General features: G+C 48.2%; 1 protein-coding gene across 2 annotated transcripts; it reads right to left on the minus strand.

Annotated features, from left to right (window-relative positions):
- Positions 1 to 3,517: 3,517 nt before the first annotated feature.
- On the minus strand, positions 3,518 to 14,906 carry LOC118795881 (AP2-interacting clathrin-endocytosis protein-like). 2 transcript variants are annotated; one of them, XM_036554650.1, is made up of 7 exons: positions 14,741 to 14,906; positions 13,406 to 13,468; positions 11,827 to 12,395; positions 9,989 to 10,076; positions 9,413 to 9,552; positions 6,795 to 8,717; positions 3,518 to 4,415 (listed from the first exon to the last, which is right to left on the minus strand). In XM_036554650.1, the coding sequence occupies exons 3-7, from the start codon at positions 12,299 to 12,301 to the stop codon at positions 3,883 to 3,885; spliced, it is 3,159 nt and encodes a 1,052-aa protein (XP_036410543.1). In that variant the 5' UTR covers positions 12,302 to 12,395; positions 13,406 to 13,468; positions 14,741 to 14,906; the 3' UTR covers positions 3,518 to 3,882. The 2 variants fall into 2 exon arrangements, with proteins under 2 accessions (XP_036410543.1, XP_036410544.1); XM_036554651.1 differs by having other exon boundaries at positions 13,406 to 13,489.
- Positions 14,907 to 15,132: the final 226 nt, after the last annotated feature.

Genomic DNA, 15,132 nt, shown 5'->3' on the forward strand with positions numbered 1-15,132 from the left:
TTTTAAATAAAAAAACTGCCTTTCTACCCATACTGTGCAAGTTTCTTTAGTGTTTCCTCAAGCTTTGGGCACCATATCTCGTATCACGATGACAAACACATACTCATTTTTTTAAATAAAATTAATGTAATGCATTATATTTACTTCCGTTTTGATATTAACAAGCCATATTAGTTCAGAGATCTGAATCAACAACATATTTGTTTATGTGGGTAATTACAAATGAAGTGGTAGCATGCTTACTAATTATGCTATGCACTAAACACATTATAGCTGATTTGCTTGTAAGTGCTGGGCTGGGTAATAACCAGCCATTTTACCAGGGTAAGAGTGGGAACCGCCCAGGCAGTGATGTGGGTCCTCCCTCCTGCATGCTGTCCATGCTGGGCTTGCTGGTGGCCTGTAGACAACGCCTGCCACCCAGTCACATACGCATCGCTACTGTTGCAGAGCATCATGGGAAAGGGGCTAGATCAGACGTGAAACCCCAACGATCTGTGAAGCATACAGTTAATGTGAAATCTGTATCTTGACCAAAAAAAAAAAAACAGTTTAACAAGTTAATGCTGTCAAAAAAATATTTCCTGCGAAAAATGCTAAGCAATGGAATCTGACAGCCAATTTATTCAACAAAGATATTCCAGATCAAATTCATCTGAGGCCAGCATTGAACCCAGCATGATTTTGCTTTATCATTCAGCAGTCATCCAATTACTATGCAGCATTTAGGGGAAATGTAGAATAAAGCCCAGAGATTTTCATCAGTTTACTGACAAAATCTGCTGGATTAATGCGACCTGAACAAATTTATGCATGTTCTTTTCAACATTTACAATGACAAAACACTGTACAATTTCCAATGACCAATCTTTTAAATTTATGTTTATTTTTATAGCCAAATTATGACAATGGGATCCTTTTGGCAGTCCCTCCAAGAAGTCCACTGTTTGCTGGGTGGGTGCATTGCCAAGACAAATGGCAATAAAAATACAATATGTTATTACATGGTTTTACCCAGTATCTTTGCTAAATTATGAACACAAGGACTCCTTGTTTCTGTGGAGTGTAACTAGCGGTGGAGAGAAACTTTCTGTGAACCTGCTTAAACCTTGAACACAGTTCTTTTCTGGAATGTGTATGATCAAATAAGGTGCCAGGATAAATGTATACATCAATAAGATTATTTCATAAAGATGACATGCGTGTAATTATGGAACAGGATCTATGATATCTGTTGAGATTATTTTAAGTCACACGGTTTTAAAGGAAGGCATCTTGATTCAGACCTAATCTGACAATCAGGATAAAAAGGCGTCTGAAAGTACACAGGTACCTGTGGAGCGACAGAGACGGTCACACACAGGGTAGTAAATATTTACAGGATGGATTATACTGATGTGGGTGTCATCTCTGGCCACATAAACCCTGAAAAAAAGAATCCCCTGAAAAGAAACTCCAAAGCAGAAGAAATCTGCCGCCATGCCTGTTAGAGGAGTGCAGTGACGCCCTGTTCCCTCGGCAGCTGGGAGGCTGATGGGATTGTTTTGGTAATATGGCACGGCAGCTCCTCATTTCCTGCCTGAAAAGCACCCAAAATAAACCTGGTCATGTGACACCCCCCCACCCCCCCACCCTTTCTCTTCCCCTGATGAGCCTCTGTTGGAGATGTTAGTGCCTGTAATTAAATACTCACTGGTAATACGAGAGAGAGGGTGGCAACGCACAGTGGTGCATCGGTTTGTGATGGGCCAGGATTTTGTGTTTAATGTTTTCTCGGCTTTTGCTTGTTCACCATTTGGGATCTACTTCCATGCTTTTATCTTTACCTGACTGGGGGGAAAGTGAGAACAAATACAGAGTCTGCAGAAGGGCTGAGGCAAGGGTGACATAAATCTATTTACATGCTGCTATTGATCTCCTGTTTTTAATTTTCTGATCAAGTGTGGATTTATTTCTCTCTTATTTTTTAATGACCCTTTCAATGAAAGAGGCTGTGTGTCTGTGTGTGTATATGTGAGTGAGGACATTGTGGTTATGGCACTGGAATGGAATATAAGAAAAACATAACATGCGCTACTTACAGTTGTGTTGCATCCTTAAAATATTTCCTATAATATTTTCTACAACTGATGAAGTCTCACCTTTTCCTGTAATTTACCTTGGAGATATTTCCTCATGATTGATTATGTGAAAACTAAGCAGGTCGCCAGCATTTTTTCTATTTTACACCACAATTTCCATTTATTTCAGGCAGCTTGAGGATTGAATTCCATCCTCTTCCCAGGTCTCTGAAAAATTGATATGAGATGGGGATTGGAACACTAGCACTGGCCACTGCGGCAGATGCTACACCCAGAAACATTAAATATCATAATCATAAAACATTTGAGTACATGTCTTGGAAATCCTGCAGTAACTATTGATCTTTTTTCTTGGTCGATTGCGCCAGCCAGTCCTGGGGACAACAGCCTAACAATAGTCTAGTCTGAGATTTAACTGAATGATTTTCTAATATGACAAAGTAGTAAGCCGACTCAAACATTTTTGAATATTAGTGATGTTATGCAATGATCAGTACCAATAACATTATTGTCTGGGTCCCAAATTATGCAAGTAAAATAACTCTGGGATTAAATTTAGTCAAGTTGTCAATTAGACATACTTAAATTAGACATACTTAAATTAATTCACAATGGGCAACATGCCTCTGTTCATCAAATAAATAAATAAACAAAGCTCCCAAGCAAATATCCCTAGATGATCACAGAAATTGAAAAAGTGAGGAGGATTTGAACACAGTCCTTTTTGTACTATTTCCCATTTTTTCTTCCATAATTAGAGTTACAATTCAGACCATTTAAAGTGGTATTGTTACTACAGGGTAGTGCTGGTCAATGTGAAGTCTTTTTTCCTTCAAATTCTGACCAGCCCTCGCAACCTAAATCTGTCAGTGTACCACTGAGGCACTGAACTGACTGGTGACAATGACAAGACCAGAGCCCATTTGGAACTGTTATTTTGTGCTTCCAGTTCTGGGGAACACATTGTATGGTGACTTTCATTCGGCAGAGCAATCCATTCATTTGAGTTTGAGTTTTTAATTGAATACTTAACTGGTTTATGCAGCTCATCAGTTATCTACTTATTAGTTGTCCTGTTAGTTATCTAATCTATTTAGTAATCTAATTTGAGAAGGAAATGATGTATAAGTGAGTTGACATGATACCTGACAAATTACACATAATATCATACATATATTTTAAATATATTGGACTGGCCTGCTGGAGCCAAGCAATGAGATCATGAATCGGCAGCCTGCATCATTTATTTGAGGTTGTCAGATTGAGACCGCTTCCTGGACTCTGCAGTCCACAGAAATGTACTACAAATGGCCCACATCCTCTCTCCCAGCTCTGACCTCATTGTGTCAGCTCCTATGAGCGCTGACCCCCGGGCTACATCGAGGTTTACCACGTGCAAGAATTCAACCGGAGTTTGGCTTGCAGAACCACAAATTTTATTTAGTCATAAATAGGACAATGAATGCAAACCAAACAGCTTGAACGGCATGTTTTCTATTTTCGCAGCAAAACACCATTGTCAAAGCTTCGTTATGGAGGGGACGGAGGGCAACATGAGAAAGAAACACGCCTGCCATTTTCTATGAAAGTCAAAGCAGCCACATCAAGTAAACCAGTAAACATACAAAAAATATTCACATGCGAAAACAGCCTAATCTGCAGTCCATCAAAAAAGCCTAGAATGTTCCTTGTACGGTAGGTAGTTAAACCGAGATGGTAGAAAAAAAGAGAAATGACTGTTTGCAATCGGAAGAGCTTTAGAGTTCAAAGGGATGGCCTCAGAGCCCCACCTACGCTCTCCTCAGTGGTGCGTTTCCAGTTCCACGATGGTCCACTCGCCCTGGGGCGAGGCGGCGTCCTCAGGGGAGTAGCTGGTGACGGTGATGCTGGGGGTGGAGTCCTCCAGCGGGGAGATCAGCTCAGCCCACCGCTTGAAGGGCTCCTGCTCGTGGGGCAGCCTCGCTTGCGCCTTGAGACAGTCGCGGGACAGCACCAGCGTCTGCTTGATGAGGTACTGCGCCAGGTTCAGGTCCTCAGGCACGCAGTTTATGATGCCGAGGCTGCTCTCCTGGTCCGAGAGCAGCTGCCGCAGCAGAATCCAGTCCCGCTCCGCGAACCGGCTGTTGTCATCGTAGCCGTCGTCCTCCCCGGCCTCGATTTCCATCTCCCCCGGCGGCTGCTCCCGGTGCACCGAAACGCACGTGTCTGCATCCGCGGCCCGCTCAAAGGCTGCTCCCGTGTCCTTCTCGTAAATGGGAGAGAGGGTTTTGGACGGGCGACGGTCATATGTGCAGGTTTGATCCAATCTGTCACAATCATCAGTTCCCAAGTCCCCTGGAAGCAATTGACAATACTGCACAATGTCAAAATGATTCAGATCCAGACAGCTGTAATTCCTTTTTCCCCCTTATTTTATACACAGTCAATTCTGTAGATGCAGTGGCCGTTTTGTCATGATTCACACAATAAAAGCGTCACCCTTAGTTCAGCTGTGTTCCCTTTTTTCTGTTTTTTGATTTCGATATGTAGGGCCAATGTCACGGTTCTGGTTCAAGTCTGCCGTCACTATCTGTGCAACTTGCTTGGCACCTGTTGTTTTAGCTTTGAGTAATTCGGTAGACTTTATCGTAACACTGTTTTCCCTCAAACCTCAGTTCCTAGAATGCATAGCTTCTGTTTTCTCAATTTGGCAAAAGTTTCTTGGTAATGAGCACACCCGCATATTGCAGCGTAAGAGAATGGACAGCTGCCCTAAAGGTCGTGAACACAGAGATGCTTTTCTGAGCTGGACTCTTTCAGCAAACGCTTTCATTCCGTCACCGAAAATCATGATGTTGTTACGCTCAGGCACTGATGATATGTTTTTGAGAAATCATTTACATTTTTTCTTTAAATGCATAAGTGTTAGTAAGTCCCATAGTCATTTTTTGATGTTTTTTTTTTTTTTTGAACATGCCCTGAAATAAAACTGTATTACAGTTTTAGTATATTTATAGCACAGGTGGGAGCACAGAGATAGTACAGTAGTTTAGACATTAATTCTCTTACATCAGTTAAACATCAGTTATGCATACATGTAGGTTTTTTGATAACTTTTACATCGATTTGATTGGGAAGAAGGGATTGAGGCTCATGCTGGCAAAAGGTTATATAGCAGGAGGTTTCACGTAATGCACTGTAAGCTGATGCAGGACTTAGTTATTGCAGAAGAATAAAAAAAAAAAAAACAAGCAAACCTTAACAGTGCTGCTATTTGTGACTACCAAATGAGCTTGACCAAAACAGAGACATAACAGAACAATGGAGGGTCTGTCTAAAAACACACCAAATACAGAAAGCTCTAAGTGCTACCAAAGCATATCGAAAGAACAAAAACAAAACCAAACCAAAAGAACTACAGCGTAACACAGCGAGATCTGATTTTGTATTGAGAGACGGGCGTCTCCTGGCTTGGGTTAACATGTCCTTGCAGAAACGAAATCAAGGGAAAATGATCAATAAAGGAAAGAACAGCAAGCACACGATAAACTATTTCGGCCAGCACATCAATGTTCTCAGGATCTGAAATAGGACAGGTGACAGAAAAGATAAAGAAGGCATGCAAGAGTCCCCTCTTCAGCAGATTGGGAAAAGAAGGGAACAGACTAAGCAAATCAGACAGACAAGTGAAACTGCTCTTAGGTCCTGCACACACATACTGTACGCACACAGACATACACTGTTCTCAGAGGCAAGGTAGTCCTAACTGCAGCTGTTGAAGAGTGGCCCATATGGTATAGAATGGTCAGCTAAGATTTTCAAGAAAAACCCAATAAAATCGGTTTGGTATATAGTGCCGCTGTACCCATAATGCACCGGGGCTGGTTCAGCAAAGTCACAGAGGATTTTGTCATTTGCAGAAACATGACAAAGTTGTGAGGAACAGCAAATAAAACTAAAACTGCAGCCAAAAAAGACTTCATTTCTATGGTCAGCTAATTTAATTAAAAGAGGCGAGCAAGCGTCATGGCGTCTGTGAAAGGAAAATATACGTAATTCCATAAATACTTCCTTTTCTATGTACATCAAAGTGCATTGGTAAGCCTTTTAAAACACTACCTCCCCACAAGGCAGATGGATTAAACTGGCCCATTGTGTAACACACAGATGAATTCCACATCATACAAGTAAACTTCACATGGAAATAAACATGGCATTCACCCTTTTCTTTGTAAACTACGATTTCGAGGGCATAGTGTGCCTACAAACAAAGGTAGTTTAGTTGTTCAAGATGATTATAGCTTTGTTTACTCTCTTTGCTTTTCTTAACCCACAAACATCAATTTTAGATAGGACATTAGAGGTACAAGTTCTCAGTAAAGTCCATACAACACAGCAGTCAAAAAATATCTGCCAGGTTGTGATGCATTTAAAATGATTTGGTTATCGTTCTCCATGAGATTTGACTGCATAACCAGTGGAAGAATTAGCTACTGATATTGAGGGTTTTTAGCATATTTCAAGAAAGGCAGGCATTTTTCAGTCCGTTTGGAGAAAATAGGGTATGATCTCAATACTGTGAGTGTGGACTGGAGTGGTCTCTTGACATGACAGGGTGTGTCTGAATGGCAAGACTAAGGATCATGCTGGAGATATATTGTGTGTGGATGAGTGTCACAAAAAAGTGCCCTGTTTTTGGATTTCACAGGGTCCAACTGTAAGATTATACGTTACCTGCAGGGGAAGGTGCGAGGTGGGCAGTGGGTACAGGAGAGCTCCCTGCCTGCTGACGCTCATGCAAGTCCAGGTGAAAGTCCTTCCTGTCGTCCACGGGTTCGGCCAGGGGCTTCCTCAGAGGCCCGCCTTCGGAGTATTGCTCGGTGTGCTGGAGGTCCAGGTGGCAGGGCCTCTCCTGAGGTCGTAGGTCACTAGTGTCGTGGTCGGGGAGCAGGTCGCCGGCCGTGACTGCGCTCGGCTCCTCCTGGATGCCCCTCCGGGTCAGGCCGTCCTTGGATTCCCCCTCCTCCCCCCACCCATCCATGTAGACGTCCTCCCTGCCCCCAGACACGGTTCCTTTGATTGGTGGGGCGTCGTTGAGCCAGTCTTGCTTTGCCTGGAGGTCATTGGGGGCACCGTCGAAGACCTCACTGGGCGTGGGGTGGTCGCTGGGTTGTTGCGGGGGGGTCTGCCCCCCCGCCTCCTCGGACGCCAGCTCCTCGCACTCGTCCACCGAAAGCAGGATGGAGCGGCGGAAGTTGGAGGCGGACTTGTAGCCCGGCAGCTCGTTCTCCTGCTCGCCGATGTCCTCGAAGGCCAGGTTGACGATGCCCTGGAACTGGTGGGGGGAGGGGTCAGCCGGCGGGAGCGGGGCATCCCCGGGGATCTCTGCCTCTGACCTCTCGTCCTCCGTCTCCTCTTCCTCCTCCTCCTCTTCCTCATCAGAAGAGAAGAGCTGGTGGTTGGGGACGTTCTTGACCGCGGAGGTGGTCTCCTCCTCTCCCGGCTCCTCCTCCACGGGGGCGTCGTCATGGCGCAGCCAGGACCGCGGCCGCTGGCGGCGGCCGGCCTCCTCCTCGCTGGTGGAGTGTCCGTGGAAAGGGTCGGCCATGTCCCGCGCCCTCAGACGCAGTTCCGCCCGCAGCCCCGCGTCGTACATCTTCAGCTCCTCCGGGGTGCTGGTGTCGCTGCTGCTGCGGCCCAGGAAGTCATGGCAGAGCACGGTGCCGCACTTGGAGATGCCGCGGTCGTTGGAGCCGTCGTCATCCTGCGAGCCACCTGCGTCGTAGTCCTCCGAGCGGGGCTTGATGTCATCCGAGGAGGTGGTGGCGGCGCTGCCTGTCTCTGACTCGGGGCTGCCCTGCTGGTGGGGTACGCTCCATGAGTCCTCCAGGGGCGTCTCTGAGCCCTCCTGGCTGCCCGCCGTCCCCAGCAGGTCCACGTCTTTGGGCGAATTCGGTGATCCAAGCCCACGGCCACTGCAGATGCGGGACGGGATGGTGCCACCTGGTGTCTGTCTCCCAGTGGCTCCCTCTGTTGGCCCGGGTGAGTCACTGCGGGCTGGGCTCTCTGAAATGCCGTTGCTCTGTGCTGGTGCTGGACTGTGGGCCTGAGGCTGGCCCTGCTGCTCCTCTGGCCCAGCTAAAACGCTTCCATTGTCATGAGGGTCCTGCTGTGCTGTGCTGAGGTCAGGGATGTGGGGTGAAGGCTTTTCAGCTCTACTCCCACCATGCTCTGCTCCATCCTTCCGGTCTTTTGACATCTCCTCTGAGACACGTCCAGAAACACCATGTTCAGGTCCACTACTCTTAACTGCTTGGCTCTTCTGATTGGACTTTATTTTAGCTGCTGGCTTCTTTGATCCACTGGGAGGTTGTTTCTCCGTTCCTGCTGATTTAGGGGAACCCTTCGCCGTGGGTGACTCGGGGGTACTTTTCTGTTTCAGAACGCTTTTGGCTCCAGAGAGGGGTGCTGGCTTGGAGGGTCCCGAGACAGACTTTGTTGATTTGGTACTGGTTTTGGCATCTGTTCCTGTGGTGGGCGTGGCCTTGGTGACCTTCTTCTTGGCAGCATCGCCAGCTGGTCTGTCCCCCAATGTGGCCTTAGGGCTGTCCTTGCTGTCCTCTTTCCTGGGGGAAGCTGGTTTCCGTGCACTCCCAGCTGTTGCGGTTGAACCCAGAAAAAAAGGAAACGTGTCACAATTCTGTAATAACTAAAATGTTGATCAGTTCTCTTTAAAAATCTTTAAAATTACATTTTGGTAGCTATTGCACTGGTAGCTATTTTTTCTCGTAAAAATGTTTCCCCCCTTTTCTACCCAAATACACATACATGCTAGCTGAATAAGAGACTCGTCCCATCACAACAACCTCCAAGCAACTTCCAAGCAGGAACCGAGGACAAGGGACATGCAGTCCTCTCAGTCAAGTCCTCCAATGCAAGTAACACTGCAGTTCGAACATTGCACCAAGAGGTACGAACTGAAAAGTGGATATGTGCACCCCTCTGAAGCTGTCTGGGTAGCTCACAGGCTCATTGCGAGGCACTGGCGGTGTGGCAAGTGAACGCTGGCAGACCTGCCCGCCCTTATCCCCGGCGGAACAAAGCCGATTTGTTCTGCCGCTGCGGGCTCCCGGTCACTGTCAGCAGGGCTCAGCCTGCACTAGGAACAGTGTTGCTGCCATCTGAGCCCACACCAATAACTTCACAGCAAGCGTAACGCGCTTAAGAGGTGGAATAATGGTTTCTGCTTTGGATGGGAGTGCTGGAAATATACAAGGGCCTGTTGAGGCTCAAGAGGAAGGATCCAAAATGGAAGAATGTTCCCTGCATCAGTGCAGTGCTGGATTGCCCACCGTGATTATCTCCCAGGGCGGTGACGGGTGTGCTTCTCCCTTTTGGGTCGGCCCTGGACCCAGGCGTCCCCGTTGCTGACCTGCCTGCCGCTGGGGGCTTGGCCTTGCTGGGCTCCTTCGCGTTTGTTTTGTTTGTGGTGCTATAGAAGAAGAACATCTTTGGTGAATCACACAGACAAAGGGGGGGGGGAGTAATGGAAGACAGACATGGAGATGGAGTTCCTGCCATCCATCGGGTGCTCTCTGACACAGCTGAAACTGAAAAATAAAAACTGCCTCGACACAAAAAAACACAAAACCCCAACACGCTTCTCTCCTTTCTGACAACGAAATGACATTTTAAAATCAGAAAGAAAAGCAAACAAACACAAAAGAAAGGATAAATCTGCAGTGAGACAGTGTTTCAGAACATTTGTACGAAAATGCAATCCCACCTACACAGTCCTGCATGTTTAAATACACACCATGGAGGAGCAACAGAACCAGCTGTAGCCTCTCTCCACACATTCTCTCACATTCTCTCAGAGCAAAACATACTGTGTGGGTGGAAGCGGGTTAACCATTATTGCATTATACCTGTTAGTCTTGGTAGGATCGGGTTTCTGAGGGTTCTTGGTCACAGGAGATCTGGTCACTGCCTTGGCTGCAGTCTTTGGCCTGTGGCCTGCAATAAATCATAGAGGAGCACTCACGTAAAGACAAGGCGTGGGCATTATTGAGGCTTGTCCTTCAGAGCAATAACGTCTTTCTTCTCTGCTTCTGGTTATACAGAACGGCTCTCCTATTCTCAGGGACTGGGAGCAGGGAATCTTCAAGCCAATGCGCAACATGGATGTCCTGAAAAGACCTACAACATGTGAGAGTCATGGCAGTGCTATGATTGAAGTACAGAATAACTGAAGCCAGATTAGTCAATTAAATGCATTTCAAATTGTGTGTTTTTACTCTTCAGTTACACTGCATTCATAATGGTGCAAAGGATCCGTCTGACTTTTTTGTTAAGATAATTCCTACACTTCATTTGGGAAAAGGAAACGTGTTAAACTGGAATTAGACAAAATGCTAATTTTAGAAGTCTGGCTATGGTGAACAATGGTGAAGCCATTGTACAGAATATGATATTATGACAGAATAACCGATGCTGGCTTTTCAAAACCCGTGCTTCAAACACTACTTATCCCCACTCCAGAGAGAGCTGTAATAAGAAATCTGAACCTCACAGACTGGTTGCCATTTAACTCAAGTATCTCTGTGTCTGGAAGGAGCTCACAAATCCAGCTATTTAAAACAACACCAATGTAATTTTTGTTCCCAGTGGATCGTCAGTGCATTCAATAGCCCAATCGTTTGTCAGTTGGGGCTTGCAGTGAATTATGTGAATGGTGAGTGCTGTGTCACATTGACCATAATTACGAGGCTGGCTCATTCTGACAGATATGGATGCCAGTGATGTTGCAAGAGCAGAGCATTGCTGGGGGAAGAGGGAGGGAGAGCACCCAAATAGTGAGGTGCAAACTACCCCTCATATCTCTGGTGTGTGGTAATACAGAGTTGTCAGGTGGAGGTGTTGGGGATGTATAAAGGTATTGTATGGTAATATGAAGTGCTCAGGTGGAGCTGTTGGGAGAGATAGAGACATAAGGGTTGATATGGGGATCTCTGCTCATGCTGTGGTGAGTATATCGAGGTGATGTGTGGTAATGTGGAGATATCATCTTAAACTGTTGTTGGTATTTGAAAAAAAGTCAATCTGTGGAGAAGGGGGTGTGGAAGCACCACAGGCGCCCTCTAGAGGCAGGCACTGAGCACTTCACCGGATAAGACTCGTGTCACCTGACCAGCTGACCGCCTGACCAGTCACGTGACCACCACCACGGGGTCACAGGGCAGAGGAGGCACCGGTAAACAACAAGAGGGACCTAACGAAGGCGTATGGCCAGGAGAGCGGAAACGAGGCGATTCGTCTCGCTTTAACGTGGATGGCTGGCGCCTGACCTTCAACGTCACAGTGAATACCGCTTTAGTTCACGTCCTGTCGGCGCCAAAGCCACTGCCGCCACTGACTCAGACAACACGAAAACAAGAAAGAGAGCAACGAGGAGGGCTGAGCCGAGCTTAAACAATATCCACGCATGCAGCTGCTCTTGTATAATCCTACTTAATTCTATTCCCTCGCTACCCAAGGCACCCTGGGGTGAGAATGCTGTCTCCTGCATTATAATCAGGCTCCTCAGCCATGCACACTCCCTTTTCAATATATTTTTTTTTAAGTTCCTATGTATAGATGCACCATCTTCTGCCTGTACAGTCAGGATTGCAGATGGAAAATAGAGAGAAAAGTGACCTAACATCAGCTATTTGGGCCAGTTAGATTGGAATGGGTGGGTGGTGCTTTGGGTGGGGCGTGCGCAGACCTGGGGTGGAGTTGCGGGGGCTGCTGGTGCTGTTTTCGGGGGAGGCGCTGCCGGAGGTGGAGGCGCTGAGAGAGGGCTGGGGGGCGGGGCCGTCGGGGCCCTGCGAGGGGTCCTTCCCCGAGGTGCTCTTCTGAGGTTTAGCAGGCTTGGGCTGGGCCGTGGGGGTGGCGTGGGCCTTGGGCCGGGTGCCTGAGTTGGGCTTCCTGTCTTTGCCAGTGGGGGAGCCCCGGATTCCATTCACAGTGGCGCCGCCGGCGGCTGGATTCTCCCGCCTCACCCCCGGGACCTCGGCTTTCGCCACGCCATTCAGCTCCGGCTTGTCCCTGGCTGCCATCCTGGTCTTGGCTGGGGTGCTCTTCTCCCCGGGCTTGGCTACCTTGCTCTTGTCTTTGCCGTTTTTGGCCCCGCCCGCTTCGCCGTCCCCGGGCGTAGTGCTGGCGGTTTGCGTGGGTCCCCCCAGCCCGTCGGACTTCATCTTCGGCGGTGCTGTGGAGGAGGGGCTCCTGGCTGGGTGAAGTGCAGCGTTCTGTGGGCCTCCTGGGTCCTGGGTGTGGAACTCTCAGAAGAAGCTACGGGAAGAGCAGGGAATCTTACACCTCTCCACTGCTGGTGGTGCACAGAGGCGCGCACACACACACACACCCACACAGCCACACACACACACACACACACACACACACACACACACACACACATGCGCACACACACACAAACACACACACACACACACACACACACACACACACACTTAGCCATAAAGCAGCGCAGCCGACGTGGGCCACCTCGTTCGCTGAACGCACGAGTGTAATTACATGCCTTAAGTCAGAGAGCAATGACACATTGCTGAGGTTTTCCACACTGCGGGTCAGGGGAAATAGCTTTCCTCTGCGTTAATTAGGAAATGACACAAATCAGCGGTCCACTACAGAGCGCAGCGGTGCAGAACCGGCACCTTCACTGTCGACATCTGCCCAGCTCTACATTCCTCAGGCCGCGGGGGGGTGGGGCTCTGGGCATGTGCAGTCTCCTGCCGATCTGCTGCACCCAGCGTTAGTCATTCAGCACTGGCCTCTGTTTTACCTATACTGCAACGCATTCTGCCCATAACTTTGTGTGGTGGTAAATATTTTCTTTGTATAACAGAGCATTCTGCAGTCACTGAAATTAACCAAAATATGTTAGGTAAGAAAGGTAAAAAAATATATATAAATAAATAACACTTGTGTAAATGTGTAGCCTGATGTTAAGGAGAGAGCACAACATGGTCAGATTGAACGGGATACAGAGAATTCACGCTGCTCATAAAAATTGTGTTTTGGTAAAAAATCTGCACGCTTGTGGTGAACATCACTGCCTCTAATACGTGGTACCTATGACTGAGCGCCGTCCGCTCCACCTCTCCCTCTGCATAGGACGGACAGTCACGACACGAGGCCTCTACCTCACACTGATCAGGACTTCTGCTACCCCGAGGAATGTGGAAATACTGCAGCTCAGGGCTGGCATACCAAAAACAAGCTGATTCGTGACATCAGAGTCACTGTGACGTATCTATAACCGTTATTTTCCTGCTGATTACCTGGCAGCTGAAGAATGTGGTCTTTTATCCAGGTCTTCTGCTGTCCCCTTTTGTCAAGAGAAGCTGTGGGAGAGAGAAGGAATACTGTGGATGAAAATGGTACAGCTGCTCCTTAGAAAAATAAAATGCCTCACTTCTTTGACTGCGTTTGGAATTTTGGGAAATTCCGGAACTGTTCTGTGTCCTTTAGAAATGCCATTCAAGTTCAGCATTCCGCAGAAGCCCGCTGGTCTTAGAGCGGAAAGGGAATTCACACGCTCTGAAGGTGACACAGCTGTCAGAAACCTCCCTTTGTTTTCTGATTCCAAACAGTAAACTCAAAGACAGGATTGTGAAGAAGGAACAGGTATCCTGCGTCCTCTCAGCGGTTCTGCCCTTGCAGCCGTTGATATTCCCATTATCGAATACGTCTCAGAACCCGCAAAAGGTTTAGCGCTTTAACATTTTCGCAAGACATCACGCAGCAGCTGTTGGCAAGCAGGTAACTCCTTTCGAAGCACCTCCTCTCCCGAGAGATATTCTACTGCAGATTCAACCAGAACTGTGAAAGAGGGCAGTCCCTGTGTGTGTGCGTGTGTGTACGCAAGCATGCATGTGTGTGTGTGTGTTGGTATGTGTTTGTGTGTGTTTGTTTGTGCGTGTGTGTGTCTGTGTGTCTGACACTGTGTGTAAACAGGAATGGTTCCACAGGAGGGCGAAATTAAAGGGATATTAACAAGCGAATATTAATAAGTGAATAACTCACGTTTCACACCCGTGAATCCACCACCTTGCAGATCAATGCAAACGCTGCGTTACTCTTTACCCTATTCCCAGTTTCTAATCACACATTAGATCACACGCGAAACGCATCATAAAACACATTTCTTCCCTTTGCGCCCCCCCCCCCCCCATTTGTCACCCAAACACGCTGAGCTTGGCACATTCAGTGCGTTTGCTGGCCCGCTACTACACTGCCGACAGCGTTTTGTGCGGCTCCTGGACCGAGTGGGCTAAAGAGGCATTCGCCAGTGACAATGGAGGGAGTGCTGTGCAGCAGTCCTGGCTCCGCGCTGGAGGGGCCATTAACCTCCCCGCGAATTAATCAGCGGCACATGCACCGCCTCGGCCCTCGGGGCTGCCTTTCGACAACGCGTGCCCCCGGGCCAGCGCTGCGCTGGCTCGGCCAGAACGACTGAATTCAGAGAGAGAGAGAGAGACCCTGACAAAGCAGCGCTGAAAGACAAACCCTCTCCGTGTCAGAGGCCGGATTACACCGATTACACCCTCCTCCTCCTCTACCCCCTCCTCCTCCTCCTTCCCCATCCCCCTCTCCAGGCTCTGGGGGTGCCCTACCTGCTGGCATTGGCTCCCTGCGTCCCGGAGGCTGGATCTCCCATCCCTGCGTGTGGAGGAACGGTGTGGAAGCAGGACGGGTCCCGGGGTTTGCGCTGCCTGCGCTCGTGCGCCTGACAGACTGCGAGGGAGGGGAGGGAGAGAGAGAGAGAGAGAGCAAGAGCAGGCGAGAGAGAGAGAGGGAGCGAGAGCAGGCGAGAGAGAGAGAGAGAGAGCGAGAGAGCAGCAAGTGAGGGAGAGAGAGAGAGAGAGAGAGAGCGAGAGAGAGAGAGAGAGAGAGAGAGAGAGAGAGAGCAGCGAGTGAGGGAGAGAGCGAGAGAGAGAGAGAGAGAGAGAGAGCGAGAGAGCAGCAAGTGAGGGAGGGAGAGAGAGAGAGAGAGAGAGCGAGAGAG

Source organism: Megalops cyprinoides, chromosome 20, assembly GCF_013368585.1.
Source record: "Megalops cyprinoides isolate fMegCyp1 chromosome 20, fMegCyp1.pri, whole genome shotgun sequence".
Lineage (NCBI taxonomy): Eukaryota > Metazoa > Chordata > Actinopteri > Elopiformes > Megalopidae > Megalops > Megalops cyprinoides.

What these genes read in the sequence shown, in the direction of transcription:
- LOC118795881 (XM_036554650.1), bottom strand. Translation starts at nt 12,301, where the DNA reads ATGAAGTCCGACGGGCTGGGGGGACCCACGCAAACCGCCAGCACTACG. An exon ending in CCCCCGCAACTCCACCCCAG is followed by an intron (nt 10,077 to 11,826) that starts GTCTGCGCACGC and finishes GATTTATTGCAG; the next exon opens with GCCACAGGCCAAAGACTGCA. An exon ending in GATCCTACCAAGACTAACAG is followed by an intron (nt 9,553 to 9,988) that starts GTATAATGCAAT and finishes CTTCTTCTATAG; the next exon opens with CACCACAAACAAAACAAACG.